General features: G+C 42.2%; 3 protein-coding genes across 3 annotated transcripts in view; 1 reads left to right on the top strand and 2 right to left on the bottom strand.

Annotated features, from left to right (window-relative positions):
• Positions 1–11,474, bottom strand: part of LOC118432721 (trithorax group protein osa-like) — a gene marked incomplete in the record, with an annotated part of 13,766 nt that extends 2,292 nt beyond the window's left edge. The window contains 7 exon segments of the mRNA XM_035844332.1: positions 6–4,006; positions 4,456–4,636; positions 5,116–5,250; positions 5,517–7,581; positions 8,100–8,449; positions 9,439–9,570; positions 11,320–11,474. Of these exon segments, the coding sequence (XP_035700225.1) occupies positions 3,780–4,006; positions 4,456–4,636; positions 5,116–5,250; positions 5,517–7,581; positions 8,100–8,449; positions 9,439–9,570; positions 11,320–11,412 (3,183 nt within the window).
• A 4,145-nt stretch (positions 11,475–15,619) lies between these two features.
• Positions 15,620–19,563, top strand: LOC118403248 (galactose-3-O-sulfotransferase 2-like). Its single transcript, XM_035801852.1, has 5 exons — positions 15,620–15,785; positions 16,471–16,549; positions 16,883–16,931; positions 17,473–17,635; positions 18,021–19,563. Exons 1-5 carry the CDS (start codon positions 15,667–15,669, stop codon positions 18,901–18,903), a joined length of 1,293 nt encoding a protein of 430 aa, XP_035657745.1. The 5' UTR covers positions 15,620–15,666; the 3' UTR covers positions 18,904–19,563.
• On the bottom strand, positions 19,272–24,616 carry LOC118403249 (39S ribosomal protein L45, mitochondrial-like). Its single transcript, XM_035801853.1, has 9 exons — positions 24,460–24,616; positions 23,548–23,746; positions 22,849–22,966; positions 22,302–22,400; positions 21,931–21,988; positions 21,191–21,340; positions 20,544–20,716; positions 19,837–20,063; positions 19,272–19,630 (listed from the first exon to the last, which is right to left on the bottom strand). Exons 1-8 carry the CDS (start codon positions 24,517–24,519, stop codon positions 19,871–19,873), a joined length of 1,050 nt encoding a protein of 349 aa, XP_035657746.1. The 5' UTR covers positions 24,520–24,616; the 3' UTR covers positions 19,272–19,630; positions 19,837–19,870.
• Positions 24,617–25,962: the final 1,346 nt, after the last annotated feature.

The following is a 25,962-nucleotide window of genomic DNA, read 5'->3' as shown; positions in this document are numbered from 1 at the left end:
ATTTCAATATCTAATAGTAATAGGTAACGCCATCTCTGAATGGTCCGTCACTATAATTCTGCATAATAAACTATATACTTTACCTCTATGTCATCACATCAACACCCACTATCCAAGTGGAACTAGCTAGGCGAACTCTTCATAACATTAGTAAACCACATTTCAAATTTTCAAGGCAATAAAATGCATCACTAGTATTTCCCCACAGCTTTTCCCACCATTCAACATTAACAATATCATAACACTCAAGCACAATTATTAGTTGTAGCTTTCGTACATTTCTGACAGCCCTCCACATTTCACTTTGTCTGTCCCATCTCAATACTACTGCCACGATTACAAGTCCAACTTTTCAGGTCACCAAAGTGCAAGCAAACAACACCACCACTTTTTTTCTGCTAAGCACAACAATCACATCCCTTCATCCAATAATGGAACAGTCCACAAAGTATCCACTTTTCTGGCAGTAGCCACTGAGCTGGGACCAGTCCATTTCACAAGGGGGGTGTCAAACGTACGGAAAGTTTCAATATCACATGTGAGACAGCTCCAGTCTTTTTGTGTAGGAGTACAGTTCATAAGTATCACACATTACATCCTCAGTAGTGTAGAGTAACACACAGTAATAATTAATTATTCATAGTCATACACCTGGCAAACATGCAACGGTGAGTAGTTTTCAATTTCCTGGTACACAGTATAATCTATCGGAAAAACAATTCCATCTAAACGCTTCCTACCAAAATATCTGTTTAAGTACACATATGTAACCCTTGAATATTATTACGTGTATTTCCTAGCAGCCATGATACCATATATGGGAAACCAGAAATCAACATGCAACGGCAAAGTGATTGACAGCTGTCATATCAGCTCTCTCTCTCCCTATACATAGTTGTAAACAAGAACTATATCTGTGCGCAGTGAAAGACAATCAAGTTATCATGCATATATATAATACATATAATATATAGTTAACCTTAAGCCTAACACTCTTCGTTGTGGTCTATAAAAGCCTTGGTGAACTGCATAAAGTACTTTTTGTCCAGGCTCCAAACAAGGAAAGGACCATGGCTCTGTCTTATCTAAAACAATCAGCAATATATGAAAAGTCGCATGATGAGGGGCTGTTGGAAGTTGGTTGCAATTTACAATAAATTGATAATGTTTTTAAATATTTGAGGGAAATATTCTAAAAATTTCACCTCGGTCAGTGTAAATGTTATCAGACTCATCCCACACAAATTAATCTTGGATACATCAATTATGGCATTCAAAGTTTTTATCAAGGAAACTGTTTGGTTTGTTATTTCCATTTAACACCTATGTCTTTGGCTTACTAACTTAACTACGCTGTTTCGTCTCGAATCTTGAATAATGTCTTTGTACTTTTATACTACACTGAGAACAATACATTTTAACCTAAAATTGTCTAGAAACTTAATCATCTCAAAAACATGATCAGAATGGCTCTCTGTAATCAACAGCAAGCTAGGAATCTCATCGGATATGCAGTGCAACGTGGTAATTTCTATTTTCTACCGTATCATATATTCTAAGAATCCAAAACACTGACAACACAAATGGGTAACACAACAGGAAAGTAAGCTTTGCTATCCTCTCCAAAGCAATGGGTACATAATCCATTTAAGGGGCAGTTTGCATGGATTGTCCATTAAAAGCTGCACCAAATTAAAATGAGAAACGTAGTTTAACACAAAAGGTGTGCATAATGTCTTGAGAATTTATCACCTTTCCACAATGGGCAAGACCAAATTAAGATCAATGTAGCATACAGGATTTTTAAGTTTTCTCAAAGTGATCCTCTTCTTCCAGAACTTTTTTCTGACCCCAGTTTCCACAAGTCTTTACAGACTCTATAGCCAAATTCCATACTTTTGAGTACTAGATAATGACATTAAGTCTCTGATAGCCATTAGGAGTAGGTAGTCACTACAAAATTGAGACTTGGTTACAAACCATATCAGTGTTCCAGCTCTGCTGGTTGCAGTCTATGTGGTCACTATGAGAAAGTGGTGGACTGGGAAGCAAAGCTTATTTCCATTCAAACATGATATTATACTGTGAGGTATAAGATACATATCTTCTTCTATGGCAGAATGGCTTCCATAAATCTCATGATAGGAAATACAAGTCTATAACTGGGTCACAAAAAGGCTAGCTCTTTTACACAAAATCAAGTTCCTGTTCAATCAAAATAAATTAATCCACTGAATCCAGTCATATTGCATTAGTTATAGATATAGATAATATATATAAACATTTAGAGTCAACATTTACACCAGTAGTTGCTTCAGCTTTGTAATTATTTCCTTTGTATTGCTGCAGAGACAACTTTTCATTCCCGTACCAGACAAGACAACATTTCTTCATCATCTTTTCACTACAACAGTCCAATTCTCAAGTAAACCATTGGTTTTCACTGAGGGCCAACGACCTCGATTGCAGAGATTCAATCTCTTAGTACTGTAAATACATGTTTAGCTTATGAAATTCTACAGTCATGTGGCGATATAAGGCAAGACTTTTGTTACTTTGTGTTCTCTTTTCGGCTAGGGTACAATCAGAGTAGTTCACTTGGTTGCTGTTCCCCTTAGAATAGCCTGCTCCATAAATGCATGCCTTGCAGACAATGCCTCTAACCTTTCGAAGGTTGCTTTCGCACAACCAAAGACAGGGCAGCAACCCTTAGAACGTCTTTGACACGGTTTAGATTTCAAGTATAAGTACACCATAATGCACGTATGCTCGTTGCATAAAAAATAACACATTCTATGCTCTTGGTATTTGGCTTCTGAGCAGTGAGATAGGAAAATACAACACTCTTAACGACATACATCTGCTACGACAACCCTGCTCGCCATATAAAATCAACATCTCGACCAAAATACATCTTTTGGCCAGCTACTTGCAGCCCCAAGAACCCTGCACAATTGCTTATCTAAGACTTCAACAACATGGACTCGAAAAAAGTCCAGTGAAAGTACTGCTAGAAAAGTTTGTAGGCTACCTAACAGCAGTAGCTTATATAATTGGGACAACCAGTACCAACCAGGTCCTGCTTCCCTTCTAACATCTCTACCATAGTATTTACGGCAAGTTTGAACAAACTTCCTATACATTCCTGCAAGCATGCAGCGAAAGATCTAACAATCTAGCTAATTAACTGTACTGTGAGCCATGACCGCTGGCTGCTTGTTAAATTGCTAACATTATGGATTTACTCTAGCTCTGAATAGCTGTGTTCCTAACCCCTTGAGAAGAAGTCGTGGGAAGTTCCCGTACGCTATCAATGCGTGTTAGAAGTCCTGTGAATATAATTAGTGGTCCCAAGGAAAGTTTGGTTCCTATTTTCTCCTGGCGCATTTCAGAATAAACTCCGTAGATTCTTGTGAGCACATATAGAAACGTGTGGCACGATTAATAATATCCAACAGTACAAACATCTTTGCTGCTTCCTTCTATTCAAGAGCACATAGACGAGCTCTGGATATACTTCTATTGCTACAAACTCGACTACATCCTGTAACACATCGATTGAGACTTGGGTAGTCTTTTTCTTCAGTCTGTTTTTCCTTTCTTGAGACGTATATTCTTGATATGATGCACCTCGGCAGCCGCGTGCTACCCTGCTTGACGCTTTGCCGTCTGCAAAGTTGACTTTCTTCTTCCATTTCACGATTCTCATAAACCTGGCACATTTGCCATCTTCGAATACACTACATCGTGGTAACCATAGCGACCGTAAACAATCAACACTATGGCCTACTCTCATCGCTAACACCTGTTGTTGTTGGCGCACTCCCACCTGACACACTCTGCTCCGGTTGGCTGTCGCCTGCTGGAGTGCTGAGCTCTGGTTGGCTGATGGGGGGAGGGTCGGGCTGGGTGGCACGTGCCATCTGCAAGGCACACCAGAGCGCGGTGCGAGCCCTACGGGTGTGGAGGGTGAGCTCGTGGATACTGACGGCTAGAGCCAGCACATCTGGAAAACAACATGAAACTTAGTATTGAAATCTAAGTTCCCAAACTTTCAAATTTACCTTGTACATGTACAGTCAAAATTGCTCAAGACAATGACTCAGGGGACCAATAAAATCTACATAGAAAGGTGGTCAGTTTATACAGGATTCTTACTGCTTGTGTCAATGCAATGTTACTTAATAGAGATCACAAATTGGCCAGGTGGTCTTTAATTATAAGTTATATAGAGATGATAACTTGTACAGGTTTACTACAACTTAGTACAAGTATATCTATATGGAAAAAGCACACAGTATTAAAATGTAGAACCTGCAACTCTAAATCTTAAGAAAAAAAGGATTAAAGCAAAAGGAATTTGCCTAGTCTGTGTAACACAAACTCTACTGTCTGGGGCGGCAGATGTTGGCTTGGCTGCTATAAGAAAATTCAATCAGGCTAGAATTTGCCCACCTCTGTCGTCCTGGTGGCGAGGTCCACCTTGCCGTTGTCGGTTCGTTGCGTTGACCACTTCCTCTCGGCGCCGGGCCTGCACCTTCCGCACCCCCTCCAGAAAACGCTCCAGCGTGCTGATCAGGTTGGCGTGCAGCGGCTCCGACACGAGACCCTCGATCCTGTTCACAAGCGTCACAACCTGAGGAGAAAATGTACAATTGGTCTAGGCAACAATCCACTCGTTACCGAGGATGTTACTGTTTTCAGGTGCATGTGTTTGTTTGTGGGCAGCATAACTGGAAGTCATGGATGAAACTTTATGATATTTGGTATGTTGTTAGGTGTTGACTATATGAAGAAGTTAGATTTTGGGGTCCCTAGCTCCTTTCCATGGTACTGCAGCAGGATTTCTGGTTTTGATACCTTGTCTTTTTTGCTGTTTTGTTCACAAGTAAAGTTGGGCAGGGGGACATCTTGAACTGAACAATATTCACTACATAGACAGTGGATATACCAAGATACCATGCTGTCTTAATGATAATTAACTTAACTCAATAAAAAATCAAGATGCTTCATGTAGCATAAGGCCAAGGGTCTGTAAAATGTAAAACATACACACAGCTACCAAAATGTCAAGCTAAAATATTCAAAATAAAAAAAATGAATGCTTCTTCTTACCCTGCTGTGCTCCCGCAGTTGGTCCACAACCAAGCGATCGACGCGGGACGGGTTGGATGGCAGGCGGGGAATCGGCAGGCTGTTGTTGCTGCTGATCTTCTTCCCAGGATACAGCCTGGCCAGATCTGCCTCCGTCTGTTGAAAAAGTTACGAAGTAGTTGACCAACGTGGAACGGAATACATAATGGATATTGGGAAAACAAAAATCACAAAAAATGACTTAACTTTTAACTTTTTTTTTCTTATTTCTTACCACAATTCCAAAAATACCAAACTAAATTACACATATGCATTTCAAACTGCAAATCTCGAGTATCAACCATAATTTTCATTCGACAATAAAATGGTAAAAAGTCAAATCTGTCAAAATGTCCAGCTTTGTACAATAATCAGTTACTAACCTTCTTCCTTTCCTTCTCCAGGTTTCGGAACTGGTCATAGCATTCCTCCAGTCGGACGTGCAGCTCATTGGACGGGCCACTACGCCGCCCTCCCATACGGTACATACCATACGGCGGCGCGTAACCATAGAACGGATGCGGGGGAGGGAAGTCGAACATCATTTCCGGAGCGTAGAAGGGCGGGGGGAATGGTCCTGGGGGGTAAAAGTCTGGGGGGTAGGATTCAAAAGCCTCCCCGGAGAGGGGGGACAGAGGGGGCATCCCATTTGGTCCTTGGGGTGGTGGGGGAGGAGGGGGCATGGTTGTGTGATGGTTGTGGCGCTTGTCGTTGTGAGCGAATGGTGGCGGAAATGGAGGAGCCTGCCCAAACTGTTCTGCCATCATCTCTTCGTAGTTGCGGTTGCGGGAGAATTTACCGCGAGGGGGAGGAGGGCCAAGAGGCCCATCCTGCTGACCTTGTGGCGCTGTTTCACCAGGAGGGGGGCGGAAACCAAACGGAGGCTCCCTTTTCGCACCAGGGCCCTGGAACGATCCCGTAGGCGGCGGTCGGTTATTCCCAGAGCTATTCCCGTGGTAATTTCCTGCTGCTGAGGGTGGCCGGCTGCTGCCAGGGTTGTTGCCTTGGTGACTGCCGGATGACTGGTGCTGCCACTTGTCTATAGAACCACCAGGCTGGTACCCAGCGGAAGTAGGTGGCATGGCATCTCCTTGGAAGTTTCGAGGTGGCATGGGAGGCCGGTTCTCGCCATGGAAACTGAACCGGTTTCCTGGATGCGGGTAGGTTGGGCTGTCTTGTTGGTAGTTAGATTTGCCGGTAAAGTCCCTCGGGGGTGAGTGCTGAGGTGTGGTAGGTGACGGCTGCTGTGAAGCATCACTCTTGGGGACCGCAAACTCGGATGGAAATGTTGGTGGCGGCTGGAAATTTCCGTTGCCCATCCATCCTGCATCGGAACTTTGGCTGGAAGGGGGGAAAGGCTTGTTTGGAGGAAATCCCTGTTGCTGTTTGTCATAGAAGCCTTGGGGGCTCTGCTCGTCCGAGCTGGTGCTGCTGTGCGATTTCCCATTCCAGGGTACTGCCGTGGTCTTACTGTTGCGAGCCCACTCTGAATACTGTGCTTGATCGTTAGCTTGAGGTCCAGGCATGGCTGGGACCTGATTCTCCTCATTCCCCTGCCAGGTCGAACGGGTGTCGGCCATAGATCCAGTTGGGGGGAAGTCACGACCACGGCCTTGATACCGCGTTCCGAACTGCTGCTTGCGAAAGCCGGGTGTCTTCTCAAGTAGGGCTGGCTGGAAGGGGCGGAAACCACTCTGGTTTGCAAGCTCATCCTGCGATGCACTTCTGGGTGTGGATTCCGCCACACCCCCTCTTGATCCATCTGACCTTTGGTACTCCGACCTCTGGCCCCAGCGACCTCCCCTCTGACCTCCCCAGCCGGAATCCCCGACTGAGGAATTGCTGTACTTTCGATAGCCTTGCTCCTGACGACTGTTTTGCTGCTGGAAATAGTTTCCATCCCCTTGTCCAAGATTCACTTCGTCTGCATTCCACTCCCCAATGCTGAAATTAGAGCTCCCAGAGCTGTGCCGCTCCCGGAAGTTGCCCTGTGGTTGGTACTCCTCCGACTGATGACGAAACCGCTGGGTGCCTTCCTGACGCTTTGGGGACTCCAGCTGCTCTTGCTTTGCTGAATTCCGCCACTGCTCGATATTACCAAACGGGTCGTCGTTGTTTCGGAAGTTTTGGGGCCTGTTGAATCCGCGGGGCGGGCTGTGAAACGGGGGCTTGCTGCCCATCATTGGGAGGTTCTGTTCGTATGGCTTGGAGGGTGGTGGTGGTGGCCCTGGAGGGTGCTGTAATGGAGGGGGCGGCTGAGAGAAGATGTCACGTTTTGGCCACATGGGACTGTTCCCAGGGGTTCGACGGAAAGGTCTGCGTGCCTGTTGTTGTTGTTGTTGTTGTTGTTGCAGGACTTGTTGTTGATGCGGGGGAGGAGGAGGTTTGGGTCCAGATAGCAGCTCATCCCCACCAGATGACCAAATGGACTGGAAGTTGAACTTGTTCCTGTCATGGTGAACAGCACAGATAATAAAACTAAGCAAAATAACCCTCATTGTTGCAATCTAAAAAGAAATCAATCTTTTGAAAATATGTCATCTGGACTTTGGTTTCCCAAAATACATACAATGAGCAATACTTCAACTTAGAAATAAAAATATTTATTCCAGACTATAAAAACATTTGAATTTCATTTTTTCAATCATTTCATTTATTTCAAATTATTGAAACTTTATCTATTGAAAATGTATAATTACACCAAGAAGATCTCAAAGTATGCATCAATCACTTATGTTATCATTCAGTCATTATAAATGAATGATTTGAGGTGTTGACTCAAGCCCTGGCCCAAACACATTTGTAATATGACTTTACCATCAATCGATTGTTCGCTTGCATCATAAGTTGACGAATGGCGGCAACAGACCCAATGTTAGTATATAATGTTTAGTCCCTTGTTCCTAATGTCGTTTACCAACACAGATGGACTTTCGTGCTAACATATGTTTAAAAAAAACGCTTACCCCTCCAAGCCGAAGGTAGAGTTACTCCCAAACACATCAGCATCTCCATTCTGAGGCTGGCCACTGCTGACCGGTACATCATCATCAATGATCTTTGACACAAGGTCATCAAGAGCTCTCTTGTCCTGCGAACTGTTCAGGTCCGTCCCCCACAGCGGAGATGACAGGATGTCCGCAGGGGTTGCCTGGGCAACCACGGGCTCATCTTGCTGGGTCGACCACGGGGAGTAGAGCGAGACAGGGTCTGACTCGCGGGGCTGGGGCGGGCTGGGAAACTGGGAAAAGGACGGGGTGTCCAGGGGAGGGGAGAAGGGGTCATTGGAGGGGATGTGGTTATGTTGTTGAGTTACCTGTAAGAAAAGAAAAAGTAAACAAAACTTCAAAGCTGTACAAGTAACAACATTAACAAAACTGGCCAATGTGACTGACCACTTTTGATGACACCTTACATGATACAAGCCAGGGTTGGACAAGTTTTCTAAAATTCACTTGTCCTATCGGGCAAGTACATAAAAAATATACTTGCCCGAACCAACTTTTCACTTGCCCAAAATCTAAATGACACTTTTTTCTATGTATTTTCACTTCCATCAATGGAATTCTTGTTATTAGCTATATTTTTCTGAGTTGACCAATGCTTAATAACATGGCTGTGAAATGCAGCAAGTATATGAAAATCTCACTCAATGGAAAAAATCTAACTTGCCCGATCGGGCAAGTTGGGTAGAACATGTACTTGCCCGATAGACATGTTCACTTGCCCGGGACAATAGGGCTAGTGGACTTGTCCAACCCTGCAAGCCATTTAATGACCACATGTCCACATGGACCAGAATTTCTATTGGTCCCAAGTGGTCTCCCTGGGCAATTTTGAATGTTTATTTGCTTATTGAAGTAACAAAATAAAAGTCTTCTGATATATCATATTGATATATGATATTTGATATCAATGACAGTCTTGTTCTTAGAATCTAGGATTCAATTTCAGTCATAAAATTCATTACAACTTGCAATATTGCAGGTAGCGCGTAATAAAAAAAGTACTTCAAGCACTGAAAACATGACTGAAAGAATTTGATTTTCAGTGTACATGTACAGTGGGTAGGGAATGGTCATGATTTTCTGACACAATCAAAATTTTGCACAGTATGTAGCACATTAACAAATGAAATATGTTTTGATATAAATATTCAATGCTCAACGGCACAAAAGCAGCATGTTAAACAAGCCGACATGACAACCCTGGGGGATTTCTCCTGAAAAGAAGTACAGTATTGACATTCTCAGTGCCATCAGTCTGTCCTACTTCCACAGCTGAAACTGTCATCATCATCCTTACCTGGTAGTTATGGTTGCCATGGTGATGGGATGCTGGCCTGCTGAAGTGGTCACCCACTGCTGTGTGGTCCTGTTGGTTACCATGGTAACTTGGGTTGAATGGCTTGGCCCGTGGATTTGGAATGAAGGGCTGCTAGGGAGAGATTTGAGATAATGGTACTTTACGATCACAGCCATTCAGAAAATTAGAAGGCACATGTTGGATAAATTCAGGAAGCGATATATAAATTACTTACAGTATGTTACCAACTATGTAATATTGAGAAGTTTGAGATGAAAAGGTAATTACATTTAAGAGGAAAATTTGCAGCCTTTTTCCTATAAAATAACTGTTTTTACTTTACCAAAAGAGCCAAACAATCTAATCACCACTGACACTACTACAGTACTTAGCTGCTGTCATATGAAAACTACATTCTCAAACTGTGGATGGTATTAGGTGAGGTGAGGTGAAGACTGGCACATTAAAATATTTTCATTATTGTTCATAAGTATATCTAAATGCAAGTAGGTACATAATTTCAAATTCCAAAACCACAACTGAATTATAATGACAATTGACAAATGAAAGTGAATTTGTTCAAATACTTACAAAATTTTAACTATAAAATGCGCAGATAGATGATATGCCATAGTGGTTGAAACAAGTTGTTTATCTTATCTGTTATCTAAATCTGCCCTAATTTTTAAGCAAATTTTGCTCAAACAAAAGTACATAAAAATAAATCAGTGTCCCAACAAAATTCTGAAGAAAATCCTCTTTCTCAATATTCTACAAATTACCTGCGACAAAGACAATCGAATCTATACCATGTGTGCTATAGAAAATATTGACCTCACAAGCTACGGGTCACATGGACAACTGTTTCTGTCAATCCACATTGTTTTCCCTCCTACCATACAAACGCAAATTCGGCAAACAAATGAAATGTGTATATAATTTCGCAACAATAACCTAAGTGCAAAGATAAACAAACGTTTAAAACCCTATGGGTTTTAAAAACATTCGCGATGATTCGTGAATCGTTGAGTTTTCGCGCCGATATTGTGTGCCATCATAAACTCCAGCGAAATCCATGGGACGACATTTTTGTTGTGAAGAAGGGTGGGAGGGGGGCGACCGATTTTTAAAACCCCGCCATCGTTGTTTTGTGCCGTCGTACAGTGACAATCTTGTCCAAATTTTCGCTAAACTATAAAGTGATTATCCGACTGGTAACGACGTTATGGGGCGGTTGTTTAATCACGGCAATCGGAGGTTGTTAAAATTGTCAAACTAGGTCAGAGAGCTGAGAGAAATAAAGAGGGAGGGCGCCGTCCTAACACAAGATGTATCTAGGGTTTCAGCCGTCGGACGACACAGATACAATTTCGCGCCTCAAATTTCCCCGGGATACCGGCAACTACCCACCGCTTGGCACACAATCAGTACCTGGTGCCTCGATCTATCGAATTTGACGAAAACTGAGGAGAATTTCTTGAGGGAAAGTTTTAATTTTCGTTCCAATTAATGCTGGGGAATTTTACATGATCGCCCCGAATGGGCGCCATTTTTCGAAAGCCACCAACGCAATATTTGGAATGACAACAGCCAACCGAGATCTTTCACAGAAAATATCACTTTTCATGTGCAACTCTTAACAAGTTACTGTTCTTGTGTGACTTTTACTAAGACATTTTGCTAAGTTTATATGAGGGAATTTCGACCAAATGTTATTTTTAAAGCGCATATTTAAATCGCGATGGAAATCGTTCTGAACACTTCACAACAACATTCGGCGGAATACAATCGGGGACACCATGCGGTTTGTCGGTCAGCTGTGTCAAAAAACAGCGAAGCAGCGTCTTGAATTCTAGTCAGAATGTTACCTAAAGGTCTCACCTGCACATTTCTGGAGTTTCCAGGGGCTTTCATGTGTCCTTGTGGGAGACTTGAGGCATGATGTGCGAGCTCCTGCCGCAGCGAGACCGCCATCTAGAACGGCATTTTCACTATTTGCATAATGCACAGTCACGACCCCATACATCATTATAATTGTGCCTGATGAAAGGCAAGTCAAACGTTGACGGGTTGATATCATTTTTACATGGCGTTGTCATGGCGATGAAGTTGGTAATAATATTCTACACGCTCAAGAATATGATGTTTTAACTTTTTACATATGGTTCTAGTGTTCATACAGAGAAAACCTAATGTCAATTGTCTATGAAACTGTATTATATTGTCAGTATGGTTAAAGTGGCGTATTTTGGAAACAAATGGCACAAAAACAATCTTCAGACTTTGTTTTTTCTGTTTCTCACAAAAGTATCAACATCATTCCGTTTGGTCACGATTTTTCTAGAGCATTGTCATTGGCAACGGTGAAGAAGTTGATAGGCCTATGGGGTCTCTGGGATTGCCTGATAACGGCTGTTCTGTTTAACTCCCCCCGGTGTGGCCGCCCCACAGGTAACCCAGAAACACCTGTGAGAGTTGTAAGATTCCGATATGGGACGACCTTCCCTCAAAAGATAAGAGTAACAGACGAATTCAGAATCAAAACGGCGTGTTATTGTTGGCGAGACCGCCGTTTCGGGGCCAGGAAACAACAACAAGCAGCGTTTAAAAACACTGGGCGCCCCTGACAGCCGGTTTAAATACACGGGAAGGGTTACTAAGGGGTTGCGATGGTCACCTGTATGATTTGTTTACGTTCAGGCCAGTTAAAAGATGTAACCTTACTTCGATTCTGTGTTGCTATAACAGATCTAGCTGACATGAACTGCAGTGAATTTGCTCATTTTTGAAAACAATTGATAGAGCGGAGTGCTTGTTGTTGTTGCTCAGTACAAGTCAAGGATTCCTAAAACCAAAACAACAAAAAAACTGTGGGGAAAATGGGAGCAATTCTTCCAGTGCCATTGTGTTACGTTCCTCTAATGCGCTCTGGATCATTTGACCCGAAGATACAGTCAAACCTGCCAAAGAAGACCACTGAGATGTAAGGTAATGTGGTCACTATAATCATGCTTGTGTCAATGGGAATAATTATCTAGAGGACCACCAAAAAGTGGTCACCGTGGCCTGGTTGTCCTTATGTAAAGTAGGTCATTTGTACAGGTTTGACTGTATAGCGATATAAGCAAGACAGTTGATCGAAATTAGACCAGAACCCCCCTGCGAGCCTTTTTCTGGACACAGAACTAGAACACCACTTGTTTGGTTCGCAGGTATTTACGTAATATGTTACCTAGTATATTCCCTGGACAAACATAACTGGGGAGGCATGTCAACAGAACATATTTGAAGTGCCGCAGTGGTACAGGTCATGCTCCTAATATCAGGGTGACTACCTTTTAAAAATAGATGCCGACGAGGAAAAATTATGTAATACTATGATGGTATGGTATCAAAGATAAGAAATCTTTAAAGTTGCCAAAGTTTTGTTTTGCCCGAAACGTCAGGGATCTGAATATAAGTAGTGTTAACCTTATGGTTCGCTTAGTTTAGTTGATAGCTTTACTCTTATATAGATCCCAATGAATGAGCAAAATGCATCCATTAATGCCGTCTCTATTACTTCAAAATACCAGATCATAGACCCGGCAAAGTAAACGTACTTAATGATATCTATTTGCAAAATTATGCCCGACGGCTAATTGCATTAACATTCTCAAGCTACAAAAGTAAAGGAGTACATAACACTATTATGTCTAATCAACTGTAAAGTGCATTTATTGTTGGGTTAGATTTCTTCTTTGGAGGCAGTGGTTACATTTTGCAAAACGAGAGGGATTTGTGATTTAAGTGTTCAATTGAAACTTGATTAAGAGTTCGTTGCCACGTGTTCGGTTATTATGGAGCGTTATACATGTATGTGTTAAATTCGGATATAGGTATGTGCTTTAGTGTGGGCGTTGCTTTTGCCGTCGATTGTCAAGGAACAATTGCAACATATTGATAAGAAGAAATACAGGGCAGGCCAAGGGAGATATGTTAAGTTACATCAATGTACATCCACCATGCCGAGAAGTCGTCAAACAAAAGGAGATCTCGGAGACTATTAACAGTGACACTATGTACTGTTCCATTTTGATATTCATATTTACCTGTTACACACTTCCTTATCGACTAAACTAACTATACTAAAATCAAGTTTGGATAGTATCTAGTGACATAGAGATGTTTTTAGTACAAAGTCAGAGTAGTGCCAAGCACTTATAAAGAGATTTTTTTTCAAACTTTATTCAGATAAGCAAAAACATACAATACAAGAGAATTAACCATGTGACAAATACTCACAAATCACAAAACCTCTCATCAACCGCAAGCCAACAATAGATATGTTTTCTTAGACGCTCTTGTAGAGTAGCAACACTCGGACGAGCAATGAGCAGATATATGGCTTCTACATACGTACTCCGCGGTGGCCAAATGGCAGAGAGAGCGCACAGGCATATAGAAGACACAGAGCCGAGAGATAGTCTGATTGAATCTCGTTTATATAGCGCAGCCCGCCCAACATCTGGCCAGTTACAGCCCCAGACAGCAGAGTTTGTGTTACATAGAGTAAGCCGAGAGGTCTGTATTCCTAAATTCATGGCCAATTTGCGGTCAACCGCATCTACTGCCGCCCGATGATAACACCTGTTGCAATAACTAACGTTACCAACTCTGATAGAAAAAATTCCAACGGATGCCACGATAACATGTCCCGCATAAAGAAATACATTTAAGTGATTCAGAGAGAGCAGGGGCGTTATAACGTCCTTGGGGAGATGTACCAATGCATGATAAGTAACCATGAGGAATAAACACTTTTTTTAGATATCTAGATGTTTAACACAATCCAAATGAGAAGGCCTCTAATTTTTTTGCTGTGGCGGTATCATGACACCCGGTGGACTTTTGAGAGGTGATGTTGCGAAAGCAACCCAAACCTAGCTCGAGGTAGTACTGCCATATATGTTTATTAACGTATCAATATTTGCTATTGTTGTTGTTGTTAAACGTCAATTATTTCGGTAGAGGTGATATCTTGGTGCTGGGTATCATCTAGATCAGTTTAAAGACGTCAATTCTAACCAATGGTAACCAATCCACCCTATGACGGCTCCAGTAGCCATAGCTATGTAATGCTCGCTTAACGTGAAAGGGACCCTGACACAACAATGAGGTGTCACGCAAGGTCATGTGAACTCAGGTGAATCAAAAACAAAATGGCGGACCGTTAAAAAAACTGTCGTGGCCACCTCACTCGTAACTCTGTGTGACATTGTAGAGAGACTTTTTCCAGACTAGATGGTTATGAGAGAAGATTGTTCACTCCCTGGATGACCATGTGGGTCAACAAGAATGGGCTCATGACCCTGTAAAGATATAGAGTACACCAGGTAAGGGTACCTTTGAGACATGTGGCAGGTAAAATACGTGGTGCCATGTGACGGTACCAGGTACAGGTATGATTCTACGGCCAGTGAGTATTTTACTATTGATATCTTCTACTCTAAGTAGTACCGTGAAGGTAAATGATAACAGGTAGGTCTAGATCTGTAGAGAGGGTAACCTAGCGAACTTTGTGTTGTTCAGGAATTATACAGCATAGACAATAGTGGAAAACTGTGTACATGTATACAGTCACCTGTTGGGGTCAATTCACACTCATAAATACTCTTCCATTCTATGACAAACTATCAAACCCTGAAAGCAAAATGGAAAGGCTATGTGAGTGGTGTGTGTGGTAATGTGAGATTGGCTCATCAAAAAGTTTCTTTGCAATGTTTTGTCTATGGCTTTGGTGCCGTATAGACACGTATTGTGTGCTAAGCTCAGCTTAAGTCTTTGTCTTCTCTGGGTCAGTGCAAGGTAACCCGGACTGCGGAAACAGATTCTTTGTCGACTCAGATCGAATCAGATTACGGTTTCTTTTTAAAGATGACACAGACTATAACGTTACGCAGCTAAAAAAAACTGTAGAAATTGGACAAATATTAAAGGCCGTACAGCATACCAACGGAGTAAGCTGGTCGCAAACCACACTCCTCGGACAGCTTACTCCTCTGGTATGTTATCTAGCTATATTTATCAAATTCCTCCTATCATTTTTTCCAGCAACCAAGCTGTGGAGCCTGGTAGAGGTTAAGACTTCCATACGGACGTATAAACGTGTGAACCCGGCTTAAGATCAGCTTGGAAATTATTTTCCTTGACGTTTTTGAAGGTGACGACCGTGCACGTGTCCCAAGGATGAGCCGGCGGCCTGCGGTGTGCGGGTTCCGCCTGTTGCTGCTGGGGCTGGGAACATCCGTGACCATCACCTGCCTGGCCCTGACGTACTGTGTGGGGCACCTCGACAGACAAACAACGTAGGTTTCAATCAGAGATTGCAGAGTTCACCATAATAGGCTTACGTCACATTTCCAAACTGGACCCCGACCAGGCAGCTTTCGGGAACGAAAAGTGTGATAAAAAAGATACCAATTGCCGTATTGTCGTTTCCATAAACAGCCCGGGCGGGGTCTGGTCTCGAAATGTGACGTTAGCCTTACCCGGGGCCCGTGCTTTATTGAAACCGCTCTCTCTCTATATATAGTACTTTTTCTGCCGGGCCCCGGACCCGCCCGAAAGTGAGAAAGAACAGCCCGCAAACTACCCGGCGGAGCATCGGTTGACCGTAGGCTAGCTGCGCTTTCATACTGATTTCATACTGGATAGATCGCACAAAATGAATGAAAAGACAACAACACAGAAGCATGAAAAAAATTCGTTCATTTTCTGTACAATTCGTTGAGCGATTTATCAAATTTCAGGTCGCAGAGAGAGCGCGGCGGGAGCTTGGCAACTTTCTTCGGCAAAAATCTATCAACAGTGCAGTATTATATTCTTGCATACTGACGTTATGACACGCAAAAACAAGCAAGGAGAATTTCTGCACATTATTGTATACATATGTGTGTTACTAGTATTTTCTATCCTCATGTATTGTTGGTAGATCTTGCACGCTATGATACAATGCCAGAATTCTTTTTTTATTTTTTATTTATGCTACAGTGAAGACCAGAATGTGGCAGAGAAGGGGCAAGTAGACGACGAAGAGAGCAAAATCCGACAACTGAATGTCAAAATTCAGGTACATATTTTTCTTGGAAAGACTTTGGCTTTCTGAGTTTCTCCAGGCCTGGTGTAAAGAGACTGCCACGAACAGTAAGCGGTCAAAGCAATGGCAAAGTGTTCATGGTCGTTAGCATTTCAGCTTCTGCTATATATTATTGGTGTACATGTGATAATTACACAAATGCTAATGGTAGGACACGTACTAATAATCATTGATGCTTTTCTATTATCATTGCTGCCAAAAACCGTAGAGTTTGCTACGGACAAATCGGAAGGTAGATATACGGGTGTTACGGAAGGATGTACTAGTTATCTTTTTAAGTGAAATACTCATCTTGGGATGTTTCAGGAACTTGAAGAACAACTGAGTATGGAGAAGCTACGTGCCTGTCCTTTAGGTAGGTAATACATACTTAGCCTCCTTCAAAAACGTCTGGAGCAGTGTTGTTTATTTTTCGGGATAGCGCTGATTCGCGATTTTTAACATAGGCTAAAGGTTCTCTATAGTCTATACTGGAAAAGGGATTTTTGCATTTATTGGATGCGTTGATGCGAGATTTTAAACATAGGCTAAGATTCTCTATGCTGGGGAAAAACAAACATCACCGCTCCAGAATAATACTAAATTCTTGTTTGAAAAAAAAAATCATCATGATCAGGAATTTGAGAATGTTCATATCAGTTTTCAACAATGAACTAGACAAACGATTTTCTACATTCTAGCGAAACTAGTACTGCACTGTATATTAGTTCTTGTTTTGACTTAAGTCACGTGCACATTATATATTTTCTGACGTAGCACGCATGGAATTTAAAAGAAATCAAAAGTCTTTCAAGACATAGCACCACCACATTTACGTATTAGTTGTTTAAACAAATTACATATGCCTAACTTGTCATACTTATGTATTTCATCGAGTATCAGTTTGTGTTAAACAGACCTGCCACAAACAAGGCCCGTCCGCACATGCGCGGAAAAGACCAACTTTGTCTTCATCAAGACGCATAAGTCGGGAAGCGAAACGATGACGTCACTCTTCCATCGCTATGGCGACGAAAGGATGCTGGAATTTGTGTTACCAAGGGGTGACATCAACGATTGGTGAGAATTTGATTGATTTATTGTCTAATGACGTCACCAAGACTATGATATTGCAGCAATTCTGTCTTAGTTCCATGTAAGGTTATGGAGAAATTTAACTGTTTTCCACTAAAACAAAATTGACTCACCGTAATTTTGTACCTTTTTAGTTGTCCGCCAAGATTGTTAAGTCAAGACTTAACAATTGTTTTGAACACAGGACTTATCAGTTAATCATGTAAGCAATGGGTTGTTGGAAGTCGCCTTGCATAATGCTAATAAAATTCTGGTGAGTCAACTTGGGGGTGTTGAGGAACAGTTTAATTCCCCTTAAAGTGATGAGCAAATCAATGTTCAGATGGAACTTTCATGATAGACTATTAAAAATTTTTTTCTCGCTCAACAGGTACCTTGGATGGCCCTCCCCCATCACCAAAGACATCTACCGACCAGCTAAATCCGGAACGTTCAACATCATGTGTGAACATACCGTCTTCAACAAACCAGCGATGTCAAAGATCATGCCTAAAGACACGGTTTACGTTACGATCTTGAGAGAACCTTTCGAACAGTTCAAGTCGTCCTTCAAGTATCATCTCCTACCGAAAATACTCGGTATTCCCGAAAACAGCGACGTCCTACAAGAGTTTTTCCGACAGCCGGAGACCTACGACGACATCTACACTTCGGGAGCAGAAGAAGTCCGAAAGGTTCGGACGGGAATTCCCGACGGCATTTCCGTGACCCGAAACTTCATGGCGCACGATCTCGGCTATCCGAGGGAGCAATGGGAAAATTCAACCTACATGGAAGAATTCATAAAGTACATCGAAGAAGAGTTTATTTTTGTAATGATTTTGGAACATTTTGAGGAATCTCTCGTGCTTCTGAAACGCGCCATGTGTTGGGAATTTCAGGACATCGTTTACTATCCATCCAATGTGGCAGTCTATCCCTACAAGATGGATAGAAGACAGAACCTCATAGATGCACATAAAAAAATCAGCAAAGTCGACTATGCACTTTATCAATACTTTAACAAGACCCTTTGGGAGAGGATTGAGGAAGGCGGACAGGACTTTAAAGAAGAGCTTGAGGCGTTTCGGAAAATCCAAAGGGTGACCACAAGATATTGTGATAGTAAGAGCACAACGCCGCTAAGTTTTCCCAGCACAAAATGGAGCATGGAGGTGCGAATTACGCGCCATTTCTGCTCAAGATATGGAATGGACACAGGCAGGTACTTAGACCATGTTTTGAAAAAAAGATATGATGGTCTTCTCACATAAAAGGGACTTCTCAAATAGTACAGTGCTAAACTTTCTTCCAACACATATACCCTGTGCACATACCCAATACACATATCAAAGTTTCGGCAACCACTGTTACCTTCTTCGGGATCAATGACGACCAATCACTTCAGATTGTAGACTCTGAAGTGATTGGTCATCAGTATTGATCTTGAAGAAGGCGACAGTAGTCATTGAAAATTTCATCTGCATATACCCTTTCATTGGAAGAAAGTTTATCATTGTACTATGATTACTACCAACATAGATGAGCTTCCATGAAAGGACTTTTCACAGACTGCAGATACAGTGTGCATAGTGTGCATGTCGTTGATACAGATAGCTTTTGAACTTTAACCACTTACGTGTATGCAGCTATTTTTTATTGACAAAGAAACATATGAAAAGCCTTTATTTTGTCTAGCCAGAACACAGCCTAAAAAAATGCCAATATTCCAGGTTGTACAGGGCCATCTGATATTTTGCATACCATTACTGCCATTTAGAAAATTTAAACTTGCAACACTATACAAATTTGCTCACAATATTACTTTTTGTCTGGACTTGTGGTTACATTTTACTACTTTTAGATAAAGTAAAGTCAAATATGATATTGCATACTTGCAGTTCAGGAAATGAGAATTAACTCCACAACTCTGACTGTGATTCAATACTTCGTTTTGTTTTATTGGCAACTATATGTGGATTGAACTCTGTACAATAAACTTCTGTTAAGAAGGAGCTGTTCAAAACAACTTTCACTTTTCATGTTGTCGTTGTGACTTCCTTTGTTTCCTTTGGTTCGGTCGGCGTGTAGTTGTAGCCACTTTTCCTGTTCAGTTCTTTGTTCAGTTCCTCGAATTTACGAACAGCTTCTTCGGTATAGTTGTTATATTGGCAACTATATGTGCATTTGAAAAATGTACAATAAACTCTGTTTACACGGAGCTGAAACAACTTTCACTCTTCATGTTGTCGTTGTGACTTCCTTTGTTTCCTTTGGTTCGGTCGGCGCGTAGTTGTAGCCAGTTTTCCTGTTCAGTTCTTCATTCAGTTCCTCGAATTTCCGAACAGCTTCTTCGCTAGGCGTAGGTACTGGATCCTCACTGTCCCAGGCACGGTCCCACGGGTTCTTCTGACTCTTAGGGATGAACATGGTCCTGGGAAAGACAAGATAGTTCTGGGTACCAGTACAGAAAATTCAGGTACTGGTACGGTTCAGGTCCAGAGAATCAGGTCCTGATCTGGACCTGAACCTGGACCTAACTATCTGTGAAAACTTATGAATGGGCAATACTCAAAACAATGTTCCATTTTACTACAAAGGTTTGGTGGAGTATCCACCTCTATTTGTGTTTTAAAGATATTCATGTAAACAACATAACTGCCTTGATCTGTTTTAGACCAAATTTGACTGTAGAAGCCTGGTAACACTCTTCTACTTTGCTCTTGTTCTTTTCTAGGATCTGACAGCCCCAAAACATTGATTTTTGACTCGGTCCAACATTTGGTCCACTGATTTTTTCAGGTCCATTCTATTTTTACCAGTCCAACAAGAAAAAACAGTTTTGTCCCAAGTACACTGTACTGGTACCCACCCTTACTTGATACTATAACAGGAAAAAGAATCAAGTACAAACCTAATGACAGGTTCCTTAGGAGGAGCCCACGATGGGACAATCTTGGTGTGCATGCGCCACGAGCTGTAGGGGTTGACCAGGTGGCGCTCAAACACGACGTACTCTAGGACGTCCTTCACCAGATTCTCGTCTCCAAACTCCAGCCGACCAAACCTGTCGTAGATGGCCAACGTCTGTAGTACAGAAATGCAAAAAAAAGAGATAATGTCACAGTCTTAAGTTTTATCTATTAGGTACAAATCAATCTCTCCTGTAATATCAACTCTCCTTGATGGATGATTTGAAACACAAGAAAACATACAACATACTCTTCTTTGTCAATGATGAGGTTTGCTCGAACTACTCATGAGATTTTTGGATTGCTTCATGATCACTCAACAACATAAAAAACAATGTCTTTAAGGTGTTTCTTAAGTCTGTTACACAGCAAGATTTCGAATGCAACTGAGAACAGGTAAGGCAAGTTTGGAAGAAACAAATACCTACAGCATAGGCCAGTGCAGGTTTGGTACAGGTCAGTTTAGGCTTCAGAAATACACATGTACCCGCACAGTTCCAATTTTACCTACACTAACTTCCAAGTGTTATTTTGAGTCCTGTATCGTTCCTCTATCTTATCCATCTATACCAGTAACTTGATCTCTGACCTGTCTGGTGTGCATCCTGACCGTGACCTGCCCGTACACGTTGCCCTTGGAGATGAGGTCGTTGTGGCGTACATGGACGACCTTTGGGGGCTCCACGGACTCCTGGAACGTCCAGCGGATGGTTCGGAACTTAAAACCCCGTACCATGTCCTGTGGAACAAAACAGACATATTCTGTAATGTACCCTACCTGAGTATCAGCCTATTTAGACTGGAGCTCCCATACTCACCCTTGCCTGGGTGCCACCTGTCTGGGGTACTGTACACTCAAACCTTTTGGTGGTCAGTCAGTCAAAGTTTTTGCACAACATTTGTAGAACGGGTACAATGTATGGCAAACTTGGGTAACGTTAGACAGTATAAGACAAGCAGCGATATACTAGTAGTGGAATTATGCTAATAAAGTAACAATAGATGAAAGTTATGCAATGTTCAAGACGTCAGTTAATGAGCAAATTAAGGAATGGGTTCTAGAGCACTTGTTCAATTACAACAGGCCCTCCCGCAAGCGTGTGGAGGGCGTTTTGGGTGTTGGAACGCCAGTTCAAAAGAGTGCTTGAACCCACTCTTTAATTCGCTCCTGTCTGGGGTCCAATCAACACCCTTGACCAAAATTTGGACGATTCCAGATGTTAGAAAAAAGATCTTATTGTGATGAAAAATCATTATCAAGTTATACTCTTGTCTTAGGCTTCAAGAAAAAGTCCATATTGTCTTTTAAGACACAGGAGTGAGACTTACAGGGTAGCACTTCTCTGTGACCAGCTGATGCAGGCGATGTCTGTTTCTGGTGTTGAAACTGGAAGTAAGAAAAAAGTCCATGTAAAGGTTGTTTTATAACCTTTTTTTCAATCAAAGTCAGACTATAAATACAGACAGGAATTGTTATGCTAAATAATCATATCTATTCATATGGGGTAGTTACAATTGTGTGGCAAGTACCTGGAAGTCTGAACTATAAGTAACTTGATAAGAAAACAAAATGGATAAGGTACTGTAGGTATGCCAGAAACATTTTTTTCATGAAAACAATTCCAGAATTTCCTAACTTTTCTGTCTGTCAAGGAACCTGGACAATGATAACTTAACCAGGGAGTGGCAGTAGCACATACTTAGCTAAACAGTTGTTTGCTTCTTTGTAGATCTCTTGAGCAGTCCCTGCGAATGTCTTAGTGCTGAACTCCTTGTCAAACTCCTTAATTTTCCTGATGCTGAGAGTGGAAGGTTCAAGAAAGAAAGAAAGTTAGTAACTTGGTTGATCATGTTGAAAGAAAAGCTGCAACAAACTGACACAGTGGTACCAGTTATCATGCATCTGATAGCATAGGCAATATCTTGCAACTGGGCAAAGGTGCTACACATGGTATGGGTAGGTGGGGAGAAGACAACAAAAAGTTTTGTCATGGTTCTGAATTTGCAGTCACCGTGAAAACAGTGAACATAAAACCAAAGCAAACATATCTGCATTTACAGTAGGTATATAGTAGAGTGGACTCATTCCTCAGCTAACCGACATCTATCGCACCATAGTCCCCCAGTAAGACATCTGGAGCCACATAGCTCTGGTTAACTTTTATTCAGCCTGCATTTCCAGTAGGTGCATGTGTCTAACCTGAGTTGCGAGGTGGCGAGAGCCTTGGCTGAGCTAAGACGCTATACCTGAGTTGGGAGGTGGCGAGAGCCTTGGCAGAACTAAGACGCTGTACAGCTCCTTCCTTCGACAGGACCGACTGCCTGCCGTCTCCTTCAGGTGGGATGTAGGGATCCATCACTTCCGCTGGAGGGAGGAAGGATTGTTACAATCAGACTATGTCAATAAATACCTTATTCACAGCTAGATGTACAATTATGTAAAGGACACAAATGACTTTGACTTTGATTAAGTTTCAGCTTTTGAGTTTGACTTATACATATAGATAGTCACAGTACTACAGAATTGCTTCCCTTTATTGAAACCCTAAAATAAAAGCTTAATTTTGGGGTTGAAACAATTCTGTTTTATTAAAACACAAGGAAAACCCCCTTTCCTTACAGTCCCCATGAAAATAAATGAACCTCCAACTTGTGGCATCTTCCATTGCATTACAACCACTACTACAGTTGCTTTAACCACAAACTTACAACACATTCTAACCAACTGCAAAATCATGTCCCCTTTAGGTTAACTGGGTTTCCAGTTCAGTAGAAGCCGCTTAATTGCACACCCAATTCGCCAGCGCATTTCGTATCCGAATGTTGCAACAAAGCGAAGCTGGACCCCACCACCACGGGACTTTGTGATTTCGTGGAATTATCAGAAGTGTGCGATAATCCGTTATCTGCCTTCTACTGTATACTGTTCTCAGGAACTTTACTGACGTGTGCAGGAGATGTTGACTTGTCTGTCCAGTTTCTCGTCAGGGATGATCCCTTGCGACTTCATGGCTGCGACCGGGTCCTCCTGGAACTGTTTCTCGCGCCGCGCCTGTTTCGGGATGAACATCCGCTTCTTGGTGCGGACCACCATGCACGTGGTGGGGGCTGCTGGGATATGTGGGCGGAGCACGGCCTGGAGACCCTGCAGGTTCATGGATGAATGATAACAGTGGGGTTAAAGAGTAGAGAGTAGAGTAGAGTTCTTCGGTTAGGCAGGAGTCTCGCTCCAGTTGAAACTGCTCGTCTTGAACTCCTTAAAAGTGTCCTTAAATCCACATGAGTGTTATTTTCTGACAGATATCAATCGAAGCAAGGAGGTAAAACACATATGCTAGTTCATATATGATAAAGTTACCCACTGGCGCATCAAAAAGCAAATTCTGTATTGTGCTGAACTCCCCAAGTACTCTTTAATTCAAATTAAGTACGCTCAGCCTGTGGCTGAATACAATGTGTCTGACACGGATTTACAAAACCAATTTGAAATTTTGAGGGGCGATGTAAAGTTAAAAACTTGTCTTGGCTGATATCTTGGAAATAATTGAACTTGTTGCTATTTTAGATCGACCCCCGCCTAACCAAAAAAGTACTTTCGTTCTATTCTAAGTTGTTTATGTTAGTTTTTTTCGTCGTCTCTACTCTACTCTACTTAAAATCCCGGTTGAAATCGTACATGACATTATTATTATATGATGCCCCCCTCCCCATCCAGAAACTAAAACAACGTAACATAATTTGCACTGTGGATCTACACTTTTCAAAGCGATGGCGACACCAAACAAACACGACATCGTCATGTGGACACGTAATAAATATTCCCACACAAGCATTGAATTTTGCAGAGCTATAAATTACCTGGAAATGAGGACATCTTCGTGTCCTTACGATTGCTGAGAAAAACGTGGGCGCCGCCATGTTTGTATCAGTGGTTGTGTTGAAGAAAGTCACCTAGCGAGATAAGCTTGACCTGCAAAATTTTGGCCACGCCTTAGTTGCCGAAATTTGTGGGTCCAGTCGCTTACAGTATCAGTTACACCATGTTACATAAAATTGCCCAAAATTGTCGTGCCCCCCGTGACCAAATACTGGTAATTTACTTGCACAAAACACTGAACTGTACATCGGGTGGTCACTTGCAGTGACAGTTTTCTCAATATCATAAATCAAAAGATGCCTATCATTTCGGGTTTAACTTTCTGGTGGCCTGTGTAACGTCACTGTGTGACATGAAAACGTTCAACACGAGTACTATCCAGATACGTTAAGCTGCTGAAAATTCCCATCTAATTACGGACAGACTACTATAGTTACATATGCAAAAGGCTGTTATCTCCTTCAGTCTGTTCATTCGTGATTCATAATCACCGGTCTAACCAGTTTTTAGGCATAAAGGCAGCTCCGAGTCCTACTCCCTACATACCAGACCATCTAAATCTACACGGGCTGTTCTCGGCATTGACAGGTAAAACTGCAGTCAAACGTTTATCTTCACTATTTGTTTGCATTGTAGTGGTTTCGTACTCTACAGAACGTTTAAATCGGTAACACCAATTCGGCATTTGTAACTTAGCGTTCTTTATGTATCCGGATTTTCTTGTCCGGCTTAACTTGGTCACTCCTAATCCCTACATCCGAATGCCTGAGAATGAGTCAAAGCCTGTGTAGGCTTATGTGTGTTCATAACAACACCTACATGTATCTACTCGTTGATTTGTATTTGAGTCAATAACAGAAACAGCAAGACAGAACATTCAGGCCGACTCTAGTATGTGGTTCATCTTTACACTTGACAGGAAAATTGGGCAACATCTTTAAATAGCGTAAACCGTTGTCAGCCTTTCTGAATTTAGCGTAAAACGTTGCCGGCCTTCGTGAATTTAACGTAAAGCGTTGTCGACCGTCCCGAATTTAGCGTAAAGCGTTGTCAGGACCCTCCATGCAGACCCTCTTCTCTCTGTATCTCACTAGCGTGTTTTTAAAGATGAGAATATCAGGAATAACGACATTGGCCAACTATGATCAACCGTGCTTTCGTCCTCGCTGCCCTCATCGTGGCGTAGGTGGCGAGCCGGGGGGAAACAAAATAAAATATGTCAGCAAATTGTGTACTTTCAACGAGGCTCTCTAGCGGTATCTAGGATACAGCTATAAAATATCCTGCCTGACAGTGGTGCAGTAAAGATGGAGAAGGTTCAACAATAGACGTCTTTGACCACATTTGTACCGGTGCTCGTAGGGGGTCTAGCCCCGGCCGGGGCCAGAAGCCATAAATTTGCCCCGGTGGTCCGCCGGATACCGAGGGGCCCCTTCTAAAGGTTCTCACGGATTTTATCCTCGACTTAGAATTAATCCAGGGCC

Source organism: Branchiostoma floridae, chromosome 16 (assembly GCF_000003815.2).
Source record: "Branchiostoma floridae strain S238N-H82 chromosome 16, Bfl_VNyyK, whole genome shotgun sequence".
Lineage (NCBI taxonomy): Eukaryota > Metazoa > Chordata > Leptocardii > Amphioxiformes > Branchiostomatidae > Branchiostoma > Branchiostoma floridae.
Note: the sequence above shows the minus strand (reverse complement) of the source record. Positions and strands in the feature narration are given on the sequence as shown.